This window comes from Pogona vitticeps, chromosome 3, assembly GCF_051106095.1.
Source record: "Pogona vitticeps strain Pit_001003342236 chromosome 3, PviZW2.1, whole genome shotgun sequence".
Classification (NCBI taxonomy): Eukaryota; Metazoa; Chordata; class Lepidosauria; order Squamata; family Agamidae; genus Pogona; species Pogona vitticeps.
Window position 1 is genome coordinate 30,770,186 of NC_135785.1, and position 19,455 is coordinate 30,789,640.

At 41.4% G+C, this 19,455-nt stretch overlaps 2 protein-coding genes across 11 annotated transcripts in view; both read left to right on the forward strand.

Moving 5' to 3' along the window:
• The window catches only part of LOC110091205 (phospholipid scramblase 1-like), a 19,060-nt gene extending 3,100 nt beyond the window's left edge, over positions 1 to 15,960 (forward strand). For 3 of the 8 annotated variants that reach the window (XM_072996051.2, XM_072996050.2, XM_072996052.2), the window contains exons 2-8: positions 5,658 to 5,786; positions 6,002 to 6,144; positions 6,349 to 6,391; positions 9,359 to 9,585; positions 11,486 to 11,647; positions 13,798 to 13,959; positions 15,126 to 15,960. In XM_072996051.2, coding sequence (XP_072852152.1) covers positions 5,765 to 5,786; positions 6,002 to 6,144; positions 6,349 to 6,391; positions 9,359 to 9,585; positions 11,486 to 11,647; positions 13,798 to 13,959; positions 15,126 to 15,176 — 810 coding nt within the window. In that variant the 5' untranslated portion in view covers positions 5,658 to 5,764 and the 3' untranslated portion in view covers positions 15,177 to 15,960. Of the gene's footprint in view, positions 1 to 543; positions 718 to 743; positions 901 to 2,972; positions 3,006 to 5,657; positions 5,787 to 6,001; positions 6,145 to 6,348; positions 6,392 to 9,358; positions 9,586 to 11,485; positions 11,648 to 13,797; positions 13,960 to 15,125 lie in introns of all 8 variants that reach the window. The other 5 variants (XM_072996041.2, XM_072996039.2, XM_072996044.2 and 2 more) reach the window with 3 other exon arrangements.
• LOC110091204 (phospholipid scramblase 1) overlaps positions 1 to 19,455 on the forward strand; it is a 42,884-nt gene that overhangs the window by 3,061 nt on the left and 20,368 nt on the right. The window contains exon 1 of one of the 3 annotated variants that reach the window (XM_072996032.2): positions 15,230 to 15,367. The exons of 1 other annotated variant lie outside the window; for it this stretch is intronic. In XM_072996032.2, the coding sequence (XP_072852133.2) occupies positions 15,358 to 15,367 (10 nt within the window). In that variant the 5' untranslated portion in view covers positions 15,230 to 15,357. Of the gene's footprint in view, positions 1 to 15,229; positions 15,368 to 19,266; positions 19,426 to 19,455 lie in introns of those variants that run through there. One more of the 3 variants, XM_072996033.2, reaches the window with a different exon arrangement.

Below are 19,455 nucleotides of genomic sequence, written 5' to 3' on the forward strand. Positions count from 1 at the left end.
AGGCATGTTCCTCTTTGAAGAACTGGGGTGTGGTATCCAAACCACAGCTGCCTCGCCTGTAGTGTAACATTAAAATGACAGCTCTAATGCAGCCTGCAAATTTCCTGACTTAACATCAAAGAAAAACCTGCCTGGCAAAATCCATTTTGCCATGAACTTTTCTACTTTACACCAGTACAGGCATGATCCACAAAAGATAACAGATTGTATAATATATATTTTAGCAGCCTATAAATGTATTGCCTATGCTTACATTTGTACTACAAAACAGTGAGTGTGAGTGAATAATATTTTTCAAAGTAGAAATTCTGTATTTCCTCCTTTGTGGCAATCTCGTCACTGTGTCTGCTCACTGATAGAGTGAGCTCTATCCTTGTTGCTTTATCCAAAAACATGGACATGGAAAGTGCCATATAATAGCATTCTCTCCTTTGGAGATGAATATTTTACTGTCTTTAGATTGTATTCTATTATGTCTGCATTATGCATGTTTTTATTTAAAAAGGTACCTCACTTTGATCATTTGCTTTGACAGACAGACAGAAACCTTTATTGGCATACTGTACAAAATTAAAACACACTAAGATGCAAATAAAACATTCAGCAGCTAACATGTGGCAGGGGACAGCCAAATAACATTGTTAGGGCTGGGCATTCTTCGACATCACACTGTGTTGCCTCTGCATGATGGAATGGATGTATCTGGCTATTTTCAGGGTAAGTTCCTTAATAGTGCCACCTAGGAGGTGTCAAATTTTTCTTGGGTCGTTCCATCCAGAATAGAAGGAAAGGAAAGTGCTCAGATAAGACGGGCGGATATCCTTATACAAGATTCAGTAAAACAACATATGCTGCAAGGATTCAACCACTCCTTGGCCACAAAGGGAGACTCGCAGTTCAGTGAGTAAATAGAAAATCTGCCCTGTGCTAAGTTTAAAGGTACAGTATTGCACCTAGAAAGGGTGAGTGCCCATAGGTCTTGGGGATGATCTAAAAGATAGCAGTAATTTGGTCTTCTGCCATGGGAGAGGGGCAACTGAAAATATAATGGGGAGCAGACCCTTTGTGCAGCACTTTGCAGGGTTTGCTCCTCAATATCCAGAACTCTATTTTTGATAGTACAGAATACCTGGGATAGGGGTACCCAGCATATCTGGTGACAACCCCAGGGTGTTGATTTTCTTAATAAATAGGACCAAACCTTTTGGAAGTACACTGTCAGAAAGCAGCACTTGGAATAGGATGTGCTGGGCAGAGAAGAAACAGATTATGACCCAATATTTACAGAATCTGAACTAGTCCTGTGTTGGCAGCCTTCAAGGCACAGGGTTGCATAGGAGACACAGTGGGCAGGCCAAAGGTTTTGTACAGGATGTTGATTGGTCCTTTTCCATGGAGTTATGGAATGTAGACATCCAGATGAGGACACCATAAAGCCATGCTGCAGATTTGGCATTAAAAATCTGCAGCGCAACGGGGATGTATGAGTGGCCCTAAGTGCGATGGAAGCATATGATAGCCTGCACTGAAAGCTTTGCTGAGTTAATCGCTGTCTGCCAGTGGGTTGACCATGTGTGTCTATAATGAAAAAAGATACCCAAATACTTAAATTCTCTGACCTGCTGGACAGAGTTGCCATTGAAAGACCAGGAAAAGGGTTTCCATGCTTTGCCAAAGACTGTAATTTTAGATTTCTCAAAATTTAGTTGGAGCTTGTTACGTGTCAAGTAGTCATGGCAGCCGCTAACTAGCTGTTTTAGGCCGACCCTTGTGTGGGACAGGAGAACCATCTCATCCGCATATAATAGGATTGGAATCTGTATAGGGCCTAGTTGGCGGCTGTGGCCGTTGATACTATGTAGGAGTGGGGCAAGATCATTAATAAATAAATTAAACAGAGTTGGTGCCAGAAAACAGCCTTGCTTCACTCCTCTGTTGGAGAAAATCTGACTGGGAAGGGCCCCCTGCATCAACATTTTTATGCGACAAGTAGAACCCACATTGAGTTTTTGAATCAGAAAGAGGAGCCTCCTACCAGTGCCCAGCCTAGAAAGCTTTAGCCATAAGATATCTCTGTCAATGGAATCAAAGGCCTCTTTTAGGTCTAAGAAAGCTGCAAACAGACAAGTGTTACATTGCGAAGCATATTTGGAGAGCAGATGTAATAGGATCATACAGTGGTCTAGTGTAGACTTTCCTGCCTTAAAACTCACTTATTCAGGGCCCAGGATGTGTTGGTCTAGAAGCCAGTCTTGTAATTTTTGGAGTAGGTAGCTGCCGTACAACTTTTCAGTGATGCCCAGAAGGCTTATTGGTCTATAATTTGCAGGGGATTTCTTATTACCCTTCTTATGGATGGGAATCACTATGGCCTCTTCCCATCCTTTGGGCATGATACCACATGTAAATAAAGCAGCGAGAACAGGTGCCCATCAATCAGGGCCAGCCTTTAGCCATTCCAGAGGAAGGGCATCCAGACCCGGTGCCTTTCCAGTTCTAAGGTGTCCTATGAACTTTTTAATTTCACTAGTTGTGACTGGGGACCATTCTGGGAGATCTTTGGGTAGAAGCAGATCAGTTGGCACTGTGGACTTGCAGCTATCATAAAAAAGGCCATGAGGTGCTGTTCCAAGCTGGTATATAGGGAAGGTCCTGTGAGTTCTTATTAAAAATGGAAGAACTCAAAACCACCTCCCCAAAATTTTTGTTATTACCTGAGTTGATAACCCTAATAACGTTCTCTCCTTTGGAAATGAATATTTTACTATCTTTAGTTTGTATTCTATTAAGTCTGGCATCGTGCATGTTTTTATTTTAAAAGGTACCTCACCAAATAGACATGGTCTAGGGGGGTGGGGTATAAATTTAATAAATAAATAAATAAAATAAATTAATAATTTGTTTTGTAAAGTGTGATATAAATATGTTAAATAAACACATACACAAATAAATATAGATATTCTCTATTTCAGAAACAGCTGAATAAGAGAGCACCAAAATGGAGTGTAAGTAACAGTGCATGTAACTGTGAAGAGTCGGATAATGTAGCTCTTGCCAAAGGCTATCCCCCCATATCAGTGGATGATTTTTAATACTGCTGCCCTGTGACAGCCAAACGTTCCACCTCTACAGGGGAAATGTCTAGGGAAGTGGCTAATGTGACCTCTCTAAATGCCCATCGAGCTGTAGGAAGGGATATTTACTACTAGATTCATAGAACCTTGTAAAACCACTCTGGGTTGTCCTCACAGAATCACATGAAAGCCCGCAGACCGATAGGAAGAGGTTTTGACAGCCTTGCCTCTACCCCTGATATAGTGGTTTTGCAATGCTATTTGTGCTTATGCATGCCCCAATGATCCAGATCCTTTTCCTACACATCCACAGTGACCTTACAATCTATTAGGGGTCACATGACTCACTCCTCTCAGTGGTTTGGCTTTGTGCATGAGACTTCTCGCTGGGGCACTGTTTCAGGGGCAGAAATCATTCATCTGTGGGGAAAGGGAGAGTTTTTCCCCAGAAACTGAATGATCTTAGTACTTGTTTGTCAGTTACTAATCTTAGAACATGTGCCTTTTATACGGCTCCTTGGTGAAGCATTGCTTGCAAGAGCCCGCCCCCCCCCCCCCGCTATTCTAGCATAGGAGGGCGCTAAATTTTAACCCTCCTGTAGAAGAAAAGAAATGTGTTGCATGATAAGCACCTCATGAACATTACTGAAAAGTAACAGAAAACTAGTTAACAGCCTGAGAGATATAGTGTAGCCTTTTTGCCCTGTGGTAGATATTGGAAGCCAGTATTCAGCATGAACATTCATCTAGATAGGAAGAACACTGCTTCTATCAGAGGATGCACAAGGTTGGCACTCTGATCCCCTGCTGAAGCTCCCAAATTCTCTAAAAACATGCTAAGGGGTAGGACTAGGAAACCATCTGGACCAGTCTTTTGGCACTGGAGAGAGCAACTGGAAGACTTCAAAAATCCTGATACTGCAAGAAGCATTGCTTGAGTGTTAGGCCTCCTGTCCCATTCCCTCGACTCATCAGGCTACAGATTAGCCAGTACATCTTCTGGGTCCTTATTTGTTGTTATTATTGTACAGTTTTTTTGACTAGCCAAAGTTATAAACCTATGCCAGTTTACCTTGATGTGACAATTACTGAGCACAGCAATACCTGTTTCTGAACAAACAGAGGCCTTGATCTTACTGACATAAGAGCATAAGAAGAGCCCTGCTGGATCAGGCCAAGGGCCCATCTAGTCCAGCATCCTGTATCTCACAGTGGCCCCTTCCAGATGCCTCTGGGAACTCATGAGACAATTAGATACCTGTCTCCTGATACCCCTCCCCTGCATCTGGCATTTTGAGATACTTCATAATAATAGAATTGAGGTATCTCACAAAAAAAAAACACTGTTATATTGGGTTCTCCTTTTTAAAAAAAGACACAAATTTTACTGTACGCACCAGGTACATACATACACAAAGTAATGTGCCAGGGGAACAATTTGTTCTATTCCTCCTCCAGATATCTCTCTGTTTTAAGATAGATGTGAATGCCCTTATAGCAACTGAAGAATTCCCTTACTGCCCCCCCATTTGCCTGATCCCCTGTCAGATTATCTGCCCAAGAAACTCCACATTACAGCTAAACAAAACTTAAAACATTAGTGTATAATGTGCAAAAATATCAACAAAAGTGTATCAACAACTTATATAAAACTTCAAACAACATATGTTAACAATGTCCTGTCTGATACTAAGCAAATGAATAATACGATAATGTTTTTCCAATATAAATGTGTTGAGTCCAGTGTTCCTACTCATAAAAGATCAAAGTCTAAGGTCTGGAAGTGTTGAGTAAAAAGTCCATTCAAATGTAGTTAACGTCTTTGATGATCCTTGAGGTAATTGACGAGCTCTGAGAATAAATAATTGTCCACTAAGCTTGTTTCGTGGGATTTTTATTTCTTCAGAAGATAGCCCTTGGATCTCCAAAATGTTGGAAATATAATTCAATGAACAACTTTTTTGGGTACATAGATTACACTCAGCCTAGCAGGACTAAACACCAACTTAGACCTGCTGGGATTTTTATAAATTTAGGGGATTACACAATACAATTGAGAGGAAGGTCCCTTTAAGAAATTCTCACAGCTACCAGGGAGTATAAATTACCTTGATTTCTGGGAATGATTTACAGCAGAGAACCAACATATTGATAAGAGGACAGTAGCATGTGGAATTGAACTATATTGAATTATATTGTAAGTAAGATACTGTTTATGTACATTACCTAATAGTGGGGATAGTATGACCACCAAAATGAGGTCTATTATTATTGTGTTTGAAAACTATTTTAGATTCATGAATGTTCCTGTTTCCAGCACTTTGAGGTGGAAAGTGGGGGTGTGACCCTCCAAATATTTATTTTCTTTCTTTCTTTCTTTCTTTCTTTCTTTCTTTCTTTCTTTCTTTCTTTCTTTCTTTCTTTCTTTCTTTCTTTCTTTCTTTCTTTCTTTCTTTCTTTCTTTCTTTTGCTGTTGGCCTTACCAGGCATTCAGCTATTAAATCTCTCTTTCTCATGTGGGAGATGGGGCATTTAAGAATAGTGCAAGATAATCCAAATTTCATTTCTTTCTTTTTTTTCAAGCCAAGGAAAATGCACCTGTTCTACAACCTCCACCATACCCAGGAACAGAACCAGCTCCCCATTATCCACCTCCGGTTTCCCAAGTGCCATATGGATCTACTGGATATATGTCTGGACCAGTTGTTACAAGTAAGCCCCCAATGACTTCTCCACAATGAAAGGGTTCCAATGGGAGCCTTGTGATCTTTGGTGGTGCACTCTGTAATTGTTTACGTCCAGAAAAAAAATCACTGTGGCAGATGAAGTGTAAATTAAGAAAATAAGCTTTCATCCAACGTCTTCCAAGTCTAGCGAGTACAAGTATTTTGTTTCAATTTGATTTGAGTTCTTTCTTTTTTGTCCAGCACAACCTGCTTTTGCTTACCAGTATCACCCAGCATCCTCTGGACTTGTCCCATTACAAAGCCAGCCCGCTGCACCCGTAGTTTGGATGCCAGCTCCACCTGTACCTCCCAAATGCCCCCCTGGATTGGAGTATTTAACCCAGGTAACTTATTATTTCCTGTTCGTCCCCTTTAATCTTTTCCTTCTTTATATCATTTTCTGGAGGAAGATTTAATGTCATATAGTAAATTTTATATAAATACATTATGTCACAGAACATTAGATAATTGCACAAATATAAGTATTTGATGATTTATTCCTGTTTTAATATCCATTTTAATATCCATTTTCTTTTCACTTGTTACAGATTGATCGGATAGTAGTAGAACAGCAGATGGACCTTTTGGAAGGTATATATCTTTCCCTTTTTCTCTTACTCAAAACAGTGTCATTTAGCTAACTCCAAAATGTTTGCACCTTTGTTTTTCAAATTTTGGATGTCTCTAGGCTTGAATCTATTGAATATGCACTTAATATAATAATTATACTGAGGATGTGTTATTGTCATTGTTACACAAAACATTCTTCATTTTCATCTTTAAAATACAATACGCATGAATTAAAAATTTCCTTCAACTAGGAAGCTATAAATTACATTGGATATTACCCTACTACACATCATGACCGCACAAAATTCCTTCTTACACATTAAACAAACAAACAAACAAATAAATAAATAAACAAATAAAGAAATCTCAGTTTCACACTATATGACATAATCTTACTATAGGAAGTTGTATTCATTTTTCTTTCGGAAAAAGACGAAACAAAATAAGTTCTACAAGAAAACTGGGAAAGAGAATTGGGTAGGAGAGTCGGGGAGCGGCTAATGGGGTTTTTTTCAGGGCAGGGGAGGGATATGGTCAGGGACAACAGGTACATCATTATGGGTGAGAGAAGGGGGAAACGGGTACTGGTTGCCTCTAAATTTATATAGCTTGGTTGAAATTCCTGATGTTAAATCCCAGATATGTAAATGGGAAAACCAGCCACATTGGCATTAGTTCCTGTGGAGGGGAAAGATAGGATTGAGGAAATTAATCTGCTCCCTTCTGCATATGGAACTTTTGAAACTGCAGCCTCCTCCACGAAGGGCATGATCCTTTCTTCACATTGAAAAAAAGGGAGTTTGAAAGAGAGAACTAAAGTGTACCCAGCTAGTTGAAATAAGTTAATCTTTTAAGTCAGGGAGAATAAATACTTTCTGACATGCATAGTGCTTGCAGGAGTTGCGTTTCTGGAATACATCACCCAAAATCCTCTGGTGGGTGTTTGTGTGTGGGAATTTATAGTCCAAAGAAAGAAAGACCTCTCTATGCTCTTGGCTAGGCTTGCACTGAGTGGCAAAACAAAGGCTGAAATGTAATGTAAAAAATGAATAAGAACGTGAAACTGACAAATATCAAGTCCAGTATTTTGTGATACTGCTGCATTTCATAATATTTATTTCAAAGTCTCTAATGTTTGTTGGCAGCTGATGCTTGTAGGCATGCTTTTTTGTGCTCCTTTCTTTACTGAGGTGAAGGAAGGTCGACCTCTACTGAGGATAGCTAGTCAATTAGCGGCTGCTTGGAGATGCAGATAATGCCCCACGTCTCTGCATAGCATCATGTCTTCATGTATAATTAGCTATTACTTTGCAAGTTGAGCAAAGAAGAGACTAAATGGTCTTAGGGCTCACTTCCACAGACAGTTAAAACCGCTATTGTGCTGGGCTCTGCTAAAAAGAAATTTTTTTTGGTATTTTTAGCGCACACATGTGGTATGTCTATGCGCAGAGTACTGTGGCAGGGGAGTGAGCTTTTCTATTCCTCTCCCATCAAACTATTTATTTTGGGGTGGGTGTGGAATCAATTCATTGGAATCAATTCCACATAGGTGAACACCCCATCTGCTTTTTAAAAAATGCCTGCTGTCTGATACAGCACTATACCAGATAGCAGAAATTAAAAATAAAAAATATATATAAAAGCATTACACTTGCCAAAACAACCAGTGCCACCTGCATCACTTGCCCCTACACCCTCTCAGTTGTCCCCCTCACTGACCTATCTGCCCACCCATATGGGAATATGCGCCATAACTTACGTGCTTGTTATCATGTACTCATGCATTGTACCACGTTGATGTCCTTGTGTGGTTTGTTGCTGGGCAGATTACACTCAACGCCCTATTGGTTCAAGCCCTGAGTTATGTAACTTCTGTACTCAATAAAAGGAGATGCCGGGCATCCTGAGGCAGTTCAGTTCAGTTCTGTTCAGTTCTGTTGTGTGTTCCTGTACTTCAGCTGATGACCCTGAGCACGCTTTGAACCAGATAACTTGACTGCTGTCTCCTTTATTTCAGAGATCCCTCCCTGGGCCCTTTCAGGGATCTCTCCCTTCACCACAGGTTGTCGGAGCTGGATTCCGACACACCCAATGTTCTGTGGCCTCCCAACGAATTGTCCCCCCTCACCTAATCACCCATAAGCCCAACGAAGTGCCACTTCATCCACTGATGCCCACCCCACCCTCCCACCTGATCACTCTTCTGCCCCCTGATGGCCCAGCCCCTGCCTGCCCAATTGCCCCTTAGCCCACCTGCCCACCCAGTTGTTCACCCTTTGCTCAGTCATCCGCCGAGTCTTCTGCCCCCTGATTGCTCATCCCTCCACCAGCCTGCTTGCCCTTTTGCCTCCCTGTTGTTGCCCTTCACTCACCCCCTGCCTACCCGCTCACTCTCTCACATGCTTGCCCATCCAGCTGCTTACTTTTCCATCCCAGATCGCTCGCCACTTTGCCCATCAAGTCACTCCCCGCCCACCCACCCATTCTCTCACTTCCTTGCCAGCCCCTTGCCCTCTTGCTAACCCAATTGCTTGCCCAACCACCTGTCCTACCCTTTGCCCCTTATTCTCACCCTTTGCCCCTTATTTCCCTTTCCACCCCTTTCTCTTGCATCCTCCTCCTTGTCCCTTTCTGTTCTTCCTGCTCCTGCCCCTGTCCTGGAGAAGTGGTCCCGCCTGATCAGATATGGCAGAGTTGGCAGTGGCAGTGGGGAGCCCAAAGCGGTGCAGTAGTGGCAGCAGCTGGGAGCCCCAGGAGGCAGCGGTTAAAATTCACACACTGGCACAAAAGTTTTGGATACAGGATGAAGTTCACATGACTTTAATGCTCCCCACCAAAGATCTTTCTGCCACTTTATTCTGGCAGTGGAAACATGTGTTTATGGCTGCAATTAGAAGCTGAAGGAGGTGGCCCCAAAGATGGCTGTTCATGTTGAGGACAAACATTTGAAATAATAGAAGAACTGTGTTGATGCTGTTTCCTTTTCAGCATTAAGTCGCTTTGAGACATTAAACCGATATGAAATCAGAAATTCTCTGGGGCAGAGGATTTACTTTGCACAGGAAGAAAATGATGAGTACAGCCTGCAGTGCCACGGGACCTTGCGAGGATTCGTCATAAAGCTCTTTGACAGTACAAACCAGCCAGTCATGCAGTTGTCCAGAGAATGCCAGTGTGCCATTTGCTGCTGTCCTTGTGTTTGTTGCCTGCAGGAGGTCAGTAACCATGTGTCTTCCCCTCTGGTAATCATTTTTTCTGCAGTACATTTTCTGGTTCTCCCAATGATGAACTTTGGGGGTGCTTTCTTATGTATTTAATAGACGTTTGGTTGGTCCTTGAGGTTTGTTTGCTTTATTATTTCTTCACTTTTACCTTGTCTTCGTGCTCATGTCCCTTCAGTGCTTTCACTGTGGAATTTCCCCTGACATGGTAGGTTTTATAGCAGGGTCTGGGGGGTGTATCTGTCGGGCAGTGGCAGCAACAATTTAAGAGGACTGTTTGAAACATGGCAAGTCTATTCATTCTACTTCTGGCATTTACAAGCACATGTGCTCATACATCTAGGTGTGTGCAGTGTACCATTTACTCTTTCTGAGTCAGTTCAGATGGCACAGTAAATGGAAACCTTTAAGATTTTGCTTTATTGGGCTGAATGCCCCTGCTACAAGAGGGGGTGGCTGGACAGAAGGTCACTTCCAGCTTTCTCATTCTGTTTGGACAGTATTGGTTCTCAGCCGAGTACTGATAATCGGAGTTGTTAACTTCTGTTGTATTATTGCTGGACAGAAATGCAGCAATAGGTATTGTGTGATAATCCAATTCAGCATTCTATAGGCCAACACTCAAATAAGAGTGCCACAAATAAAAACATATAACCTAGACACTAGACATCATATCAAACCAAAATTTGTCACAGATATAACATACAGTCTACTTTTGCTGTGTGCCAAACTTGGGGACATCTGGGTAAAAGGTTCTTGAGATATGATTTCTTAAATGACAACTGTTTTACACAAAACTGGTAACACACAAATGCTTTGATGATGTCTGTGTCAGGTAGGCCTTGTGAGACAAGGACACATCTGTGCATCCCGTCCCAAATACTACTTCCATATGAATTCAGACATGACTCTTGAATAAGACTCTATATGTCTATTTTATTGATCAGATATATCTGAGTCTTAGGTACTTTATTCTGCCAGGAAAAGCCATCCACCCCCAAGGTCATTAGAAAGGGGAAACTGACACAAGGCAGAATATCATCTATATGAATATCATGCTATCATCGTAATAAATTATGTTATGCTCTATTCCATTAATATACAAGATTCAATAAAATCCATAAACTCTTTGCACTATGCAACTGAGGAATATACCTGTTACGATTTGAGAAAAAGATATACATCAAGAAGTTAATATTACCTGTGTGGAAGGTACAAGTCAACAGAAAAAGAGGGAAGGAACACCAAGATGTCACAAATAGCTACATATCCTTTAACTGCTTGCTGCTCAAAAGACTATAGGCAGAATCCAATATCCTAAGGGAAAGGGTATGATATTTGTGTCATACTTTGTGGTGTAAGTTTCTAGGGTGAAATGATGGATCATGGTCATCCAGGGTCACTCAACAACTTGGTTATTTTATATATTTCATGTTTCCTTTTCCCTACTGCCCTCCAATCCTCCCAGTACCTCACACGCGAGGTTAGGCTGGATAACCTCATAATTTTCTAACACAGTCATTCTCAGCATTCATCCTTCAGTTTCCACAGTCCTTCACCACTGGCCATGCTGGCTGGAAGATGATGTCTAAAACATCTGGTGGGCGGAAGACTGAGAGGCAACATGCAGAACACATTCTCCTCTTGCATACCTGTCCACTAAGCTAGACTCTCTGTTTCTTTGAAATAGTTTTTCAAAATGGACTGCTGCTGTTTCTTTGGTACCTGATGGCAGCAATTAGGTTCTACCCCATTCTCAAGACATTTCAGTTCATTTGTTTTCTGATCTGAGTAGGCATAATAATTTTGTAAAACAAAATATTTGTTCATTTCTGCATAAGGACAGCATGTAAACTTGACATTTCTTTTAATAATCATGCTGCATTTTTTGAAGCTTGAAGTTCAGGCCCCTTTAGGCACAGTCATTGGCTACGTGAAGCAGAAGTGGCACCCCTGTCTCCCTAAATTTGACCTCCAAAATGAAACCAGAGAAAGCCTACTGAAAATGAAGGGCCCATGTGTTCCATGCCAGTGTTATCGGGATGTCCATTTTGAGGTAAGCATTCTCTATAATGCTGATTATTACCTTAGGAATGGAATGTCAGGTTCCAGAATGTGATAAAATAAAAAAATAAAAGCAGCTCATGTCTCTTTCTCTCCCCACCCCCTCACATACTCTTTTTTTAGTGACTTTTTTTTTTGTCCCGTCTAGAACTGTGGATGGAAACCAGAAATATAATGCCACAGGAACACAAAATACATTTTTTTTAGCCAACAGAAAAAGAAAACCTAGATGGAGGATTGAGGAAAAACTTAAAATTGCTAAAGATAGATGAAAAGCCAGTGTGTGTTCCATTATTTTTGTTTTTAGGGAAAGTGCCACAAGAATGGGGATGCTTAGGACTGCAGTAACTATAAGACCATTGCATGAATTTCCCATCCAGGCAAAGTGATGCTCCAAAGTATAGGAAAAAAGAGTTTTACCATATATGGAGTGAAATGTGCCTTCATGTTCCAACTGTTTTCTGGAACGGAAAAGGTATTAGAGGTCTCATTGCAAGTAAATGTTGGATACTGGAGTGTAACACAGATTTTCAGTAGAAGATCACTGTGTTCTTTACAGACTACAGCAAAAATTCTGGCTGTGTGGATTATGGAAAACTATGGCTTTTTCTTAAAGAAATGGGCATGCCTCAACATAGATTGTCCCAAAGTATATCCTGCACTCTGGACAAGAAGGTACTGTTAAGAAAACAGAAAATCAGAACGGTTTCTCATAGACAAAGGTGTGAGAAAAGGGTGTATTTTACCCCATTTGTTCAATCTCTAGACAGTTGAAATTCACATGAAGAACTGAGAACTGAGAGAAGAAACTTCAATAGTTTAAGATTTGCAGAAGACACCATATTACTGACAGAAATCAGCAATGATTTGACCTGAAATGACTCCTGCAGGGGAAAGAAGAAAATGCAAAAATCAGGACTCTAGTTGAAAATGTAGAAGATAGAAATCATAACTACAGAAGAATTATATGACCATAAAGTAAACCACAAAGGAAGTGAAATTGTTAAAGACTTTATGTACCTTGTTTAGTCATCGAGCCAAATGGAGATGGCTGCCAAGAAATCAGTTTGAGACACAGCAGGGCAGCTATAAAGGAACTAGAGTAATCCTCTGGGGCAAGTACTTCCAATTGCTATCTAGGAAAACAAAAGCTTGACAGTGAATAAAATTGGCAAGAGAAAAAAAAAACCTAATTCCTTTGAAATGTAGCATTGGACCAGACTATTTATGGATACCTTAGGCCACCAGAAAGACAAATAACCAGGTACCTGATCAAGCCTGAACTCTTTGGAAGGAAAATGAAGAAGCTGAGACCACATCATGAGAAGACTGGATTTCTTTAAAAAGACAATATTGTTGGGAAAAGTTAAAGGCAGCAGGAAAGAGAAGGGCAGAATATGAGATGGGTTGCATCCATAAAGGAAGGCACAACCTTGAATTTTCAAGAGCTGAGCAAGGCTGTGAATAATAGGACTTTCTGGAGGTCAATGTCCCATATATTGGGAGTGACTTGGTGGCTAATAACAGCTCAGGATACCTAAAATTATATATGCCTAATTGCACAATGTTATGTAATTATATGCCCTCAAGCTGTTCTTGACTTCTGGCACCATACTATACAGCTTTCTTGTGAAAAAAAACTATCAGCAGGAAGGATGGTAAATGGAACAGTATATTATTTACCTTATTTGATCTTATTTAAACAATTTTAAAGCAGAAAAACAGTGGCAGAATTAAATGAAGGAAACTGTGACCTTGCTCCATATTGTCTTGGCTGGGGTGAGTAACCCTCTAGATTGCTGCTTCCAAAACTTGGGTAACCAGGTATTCTTAGACTGCAGTTCCCAAAAACAGTTCTCAGCTGGTAGTGAAGGCATCTGGGTATTGCAGTCCTCCTGGTTACCCAAGGTTGGGAACCGCTGCTCTAGATCTTGTGGATTTCCAACTCCCACCAGAATTCTCAGCCATCATGATTTTAAGGATTTCTGAGATGGCTAGCCCTGGTTTCTGATGAATCACTATAGCTATCTGGGATTTCCATCAGGGAACTTCTTGTAGAGACACTGAACTTGGAACATGCTGCCTGCAGATTACACATTAAAGTACTGAGTTTTTATCTTCTACATTCGATTTAAAAATTAGGTGAAACCACTAGATGAGACTGCTACAATTGGCATTGTAACTAAACAATGGACTGGAATGGCAAGGGAAGCTATTGGATCTGCCAGCCTCTTTGGAATCCAGTTCCCACTGGATCTTGACGTGAAAATGAAAGCCCTCGTGCTTGGGACTTGCATCCTCCTGGTAGGTCAAATTATGTTGCTTGTTCCTTCTCAGAATATTAAGACTAACCAAGCTAAAGAAATTTCTGCACAATTTGCCAAGATTTGGGATGTGACAGATAGCTCTGAGACAAGTCAGTCTTCCAGGTTGACAACACAGAGACTCACAGAGACAGTAGTTTCCTTCACTAGCAATGTATTTACAGACTACGTACAATGGATCTATTTATGTACATCTGTCAACAGACTCAATAATACACTTAAAGTAAATAAACAGACAGCACTTTGTGTAGCAACTCTCCAACACAATACTCCACATAGCATATATAGTTTGAACAACCAATCACTGGGCACATCACCTGATGTCTTCTCTCAGACACTACCTCATGTCCAATACACATTTCATGGATTGCATCAGCTTCATGTGCTGACTGTCTGGCTACACGCCTGTTTTAAGATGGATGCCTGTTAGCAAACTTTGGTTCATGTACTACAGATTAAATTCTAAATTGTGGGTCATAATATCCTGACACAATTCAGTATAAGAGTCTTCATGTATGTATGCCTGACCTTTGGTTTCTTCAGAGACACTTTGGAGCTGAATGGCAGTAGAGGCTTACTGGCCCATCTTAAAACTACACCAGCAAATTAATGCTTTAAAAGCACAAGACATTTCTTATGATGCACATGCTGATCTGTTGTACCAGGCAGCCCAGCTTTGGAAGGTTCATGTCAAATTTATATTAATCAAAAGAAGCACACAGAGGAGAATTTGTAGGATGAGATCAAATCTATAGGATGTCGTGGGTGAAAAATATAAAAAGACGTTAAGAAAGAACTCCTGGATAGCTCAGTGGTTTAGGTATCTGGCTGAAGAGCCAAGGCTAGGAGTTTGATTTTCCTTCAAACATAACATAGCTTTTGACTCCACACAATGGGACTGAGTCATGTACAAAGACCACAAACAAGTCCAAAACTGTTTCTCTGTTTTACGTCAACTTAGCAGAAGCACAAAGACAAGTAACAAAAGCCCTACCCTCTTGCAGTTCACGGACACAACATAGCGTGAGGTTCTCGTATTTCCCATACTGTAAATGGTTTTACTTTGGGATATTTTGTGTAATATGGAAATGAAGCAAAATCTTTTGTTCAGGTTTGTTTCATTTCTGATTGTTGTTTTCGGTGTAGGATTTCATGTTCTTTGATCACCGAGCACCACGTCGAGACAATAATAGCTAACACCGTTGACTCCTGCATCTTGCTGGCTTCAGAAAAAAATATTCCTGTTGAATCTGATTTTGCTTGGCTGACTAGAATTTTCAAGCTATCTGATAAAAGTGATTTTTGATAAATAAAACAAAAGAAAAGCCCAGCAAATCATGGCTGCAGCTCTGTCACTAGGTGCAATACAATTGCATTTATGGAGATTGGTAAGAATGAGTAATGTATTAAACATAAACTGAGAATATGGTTTCACTATGAAAATACATTGGCAGATGGATGAAAGTTTTTGAAAATATTTTGAAGTCACATGGTAGTCATGTGGTTTTGGAGTTGGAGTGTGCATTCTCCTGGGAAAACTTTCAATCCATTTTAAACTGTGTTTTATAATGGTGGAGGGGACAACATGGGAATTTAGAATTGTTATATATGAGGCTTTGTTCTGCACCTTCCTGCTCTCATGCTGGCTGTCTCCCACTGCTGCTGTATATTTTTTTAAAAAAATTTCTTTCCAAGTCTGGTGATAGTCTTATATGACATGCCGGGTGGAGGGGGGACAGATTGGAAATGCAAGCTTTCACTGGAACCCAAGACATTTGCATGGGGACAGACAAACATTTTACTCCTAGCAGAGAGAAAAAGGGTTGTTGTGGGAAATTGTTCCCTCCTTTCAGGAATTTGTCTAACCACTTAAAAACCTTGATGCAGAAAGGAAATGTATTTGTATTATATGCATGTTTTCTAGTCATAATTAATTATGCATATATACAATAAAGTGAAGTGAATAGCATGTTCCCTACAAGTTAGTGGTTGATTATTCATTCACCAGTGTACACCTACACTTACAATCCCTTCCACATGGTGCCTATGAAAGCACCTCTGTAGTCATGTTAAGTGTGCGTATGAATCCACCTTACATGAAGAAGGTCATCATGTGCTCAGGGTTTGTAATTAACTAGGCTATACCAGATCACACAATGTTCACTCAGTGAAAAAAAAAAGAGAAAGGCAGGACAGATACCCCAAAACAGCCCTTTACATTACAAGACAGACATATAGAACCACAGAATGTTATTATAAGTGACTTACAGTTCTTACCGAGACCAACATATATTATGGACACTCAGTAGCTGACAAACAACAATAGTTGGTGTCACCATTACTGGCCTCAGCAATGTCACTGGCAAAATCAGGAGCTCCTTATGTTGATCATCCACCAATGTGACCTATGCCATCTACTGTCAGCAGGGACTCTCTGCATTCTATATGATACAACACGACAATCTCTGCACAAGAGGAGAAACTGACACAAATCTGGCATCTGAAATGGTAAAACACAAAAGCCAGTTTCAGAATACTTCAGCTATTCAAGATCTGAAAGTTCATGTTGCACAAAAACAACTCACATAAGGAAACTGGAGAGGGAAGCAGCTGAGATAAGCTAGATACACAGATTCCAAAGTCTGTTTAACAGCTTGAACGTAGACCAGAGATTCTTAGCTCACTATGGCCCAAATCCTTTTGCAAAGAAAATTACAGTATACCAGCATAAAGGAAACAGTGTAACCTGCAGCCATTACTGATAATTTATGAGTTCCTGCTTGGATTCCCCATTGCACACCAATCCAATGGAAATCCAAGCGGGGCGGTGGCTATTGATTACAATAGATTTTATCCAGGGGTCACATCAGTTCTTTCCCACTCTTTCCCACTGTTGTAACTGTAAAATAGGATTTTAACTAGTACTTATTAATTAGCAATTTTCTTTAGAATTCCATGCATGGACAACATTATTGCTACTGGCCATAGCCAGTTTTTCTCTAAAACAGATTCAGAGAAAAATAAGCTGCTTCCTGCTTCAATATCTATGCCCTTCAAACACCAGCTTATGTTTATTTAATAGATAGGCAGTCACTGTGGAAATGGTCAGGATGTTCATATATGTTCAAATTATGACACCACTCTGATGGCAGAAAGTGAGGAGGAATTAAGGAACCTTGTAATGAGGGTGAAAGAGATGAGTGCAAAAAATGGTCTGAAGCTCAACATCAAAAAAGCTAAGACCATGGCCATTGGTCCCATCACCTCCTGGCAAATAGAAGGGGAAGATATGGAGGTAGTGACAGATTTTACTTTCTTGTGCGCCATGATCACTGCAGATGGTGACAGCAGCCATGAAATTAAAAGATGCCTGCTTCTTGGGAGGAAAGCGATGGCAAACCTCGACAGCATCTTAAAAAGCAGAGACATCACCTTGCCAACAAAAGTCCGAATAGTCAAAACTATGTTTTTTTCCTGTAGTGATGTACGGAAGTGAGTGCTGGACCATAAAGAAAGCTGACCGCCGAAAAATTTATGTTTTTGAATTGTGGTGCTGAAGGAGACTCCTGAGAGTTCCCTGGACTGCAAGGAGAACAAACCTATCCATTCTAAAGGAAATCAAGCCTGAGTGCTCACTAGAAGGACAGATCCTGAAGCTGAGGCTCCAATACTTTGGCCATCTCATGAGAAGACTCCCTGGAAAAAACCCTGATGTTAGGAAAGTGTGAGGGCAAGAGAAGAAGGGGACGACAGAAGATGAGATGGCTGGACAGTGTCATCAAAGCTACCAACATGAATTTGACCCAACTCTGGGAGGCAGTGGAAGACAGGAGGGCCTGGTGTGCTCTGGTCCATGGGGTCACGAAAAGTCGGACACGACTAAACAACAACGAAGGGAAGGAAACAGTGTATCTTCAATACCAGTGGAGGGAGGAAGGGCATGATTTTGGTGTGTTTTAGGAAGTGGATTGGATTCCATGGTAGCTCACAATAAAATGAGAAGTGCCACAGTGCAAAAACAAAGAGAACTGAAACAGAGCTGCCTCTTGTAAATCTTCCTGAAGCTGATTTTTGCTGTAGTCATGGATTTATTACTGCCCGACTAGCAAAGCCTGTTGATGTTAACGTCTCATCAAGTCGCTTCCAACTTAAGACAACCATATGCATGAACAGTCTCCAAATGTTATGTCCTGAACTGCACTGCTCAGCTCTTGCACACTCAAGCATGTAGTTCCTTTCCATCTTGCATTTGGTCTTCCTCTTTTCCTGCAACTTTCCACCTTTCCCTTTGTTACTGTCTTTTCCAGAGAATCCTGCCTTCCCAAGTGCCCAAAGTAGGAAAACCTCACTTTCAACAGTTTTGCCTCTAGAGATAGTTCAAGATTGACTTGACCTAGGCCCCAGTTGTTTGTCTTTCTGGCAGTCATGGTGATTGGAAACATTAAGTGGATGGATGGTCTTGGCCTCCAGAGACACATTCTTACACTGGGTTATGTTGTCTAATTCTTTCACTGCCACCTGCCCTTCTGTGTCTTTGTCTTCTGATTTCTTGGCTGCAACCAAGAACTTATTTTGTATGCATAAGTTCAATCATCAGTCCATTTGGACTGATGATTAAACTTATGCATACAAAATCTCCAACTAGGTCCAGTAGTTTTTTCATGGTCAGCACTGGCTTCTTAACGTTCAACTGCACTTCGGCTTTGCCACTTTCCTCCTTCACTTTTCCTAACAACCATTTCAAACCATTGCTGCTTCTGGCCAATAAAATGGCATCAGGTTAAATTACTGATGTTTCTTCCACCAATTTTCACTCGATCTGAATCTAGTTCCTTGCTTAATGATAGGCAGATTTGATAGATAAGGGAATAAAATGAGCCCTTGTCTGACACCTTTGCCTAAAGGAAATTTATTGCGCCTCGCCATATACTGTTCTTACTGATGTGTACACAGAGGAGATGGGCTTGATTCAAGTGATGCCCAGGGTGGAAACCTTCCTGCGGTCCACCATACGTCAAGCCCGGGGTCCTTAGTCCCTGAGCACGTGCAGAGTTCCCTTCCTCCCTCAAGGAGCAATCAGCTGCGACCTGGCTGCCAGAGCCTTCCACCTTCCCGTTGCTCTAATTTTAGAAACCAGAGGCCCCTGCATCTGAGGCTGGGTTCCGAAAGGCCATTTCCAAGGAGGGAGCCAGCTTCGGGGCCTAAACTAGCCGTCGGGAAGCCGCCCGGGGGAGCGGCTCCCGGCTTCCCTCTCCTCCCCTCGGCTAACACGCCCTGCCTTGGCTCCCTTGGGCTTCTCCCGCTGCCTCCACACGTCCGGTGCCAGCTCGCTCTGCTCGGCGCCTTTCCTCGTCTGGTCGCAGCAGGGCGAGGGGCCGCGTTGCTCGACGGCCACCGGCAGCGGCGGAGAAGAGAAGCCCCCGGAGCACCTCCGAGCTTCCCCAAGGTACCGACTTGTTCCCCGAGGCCAGGCGGC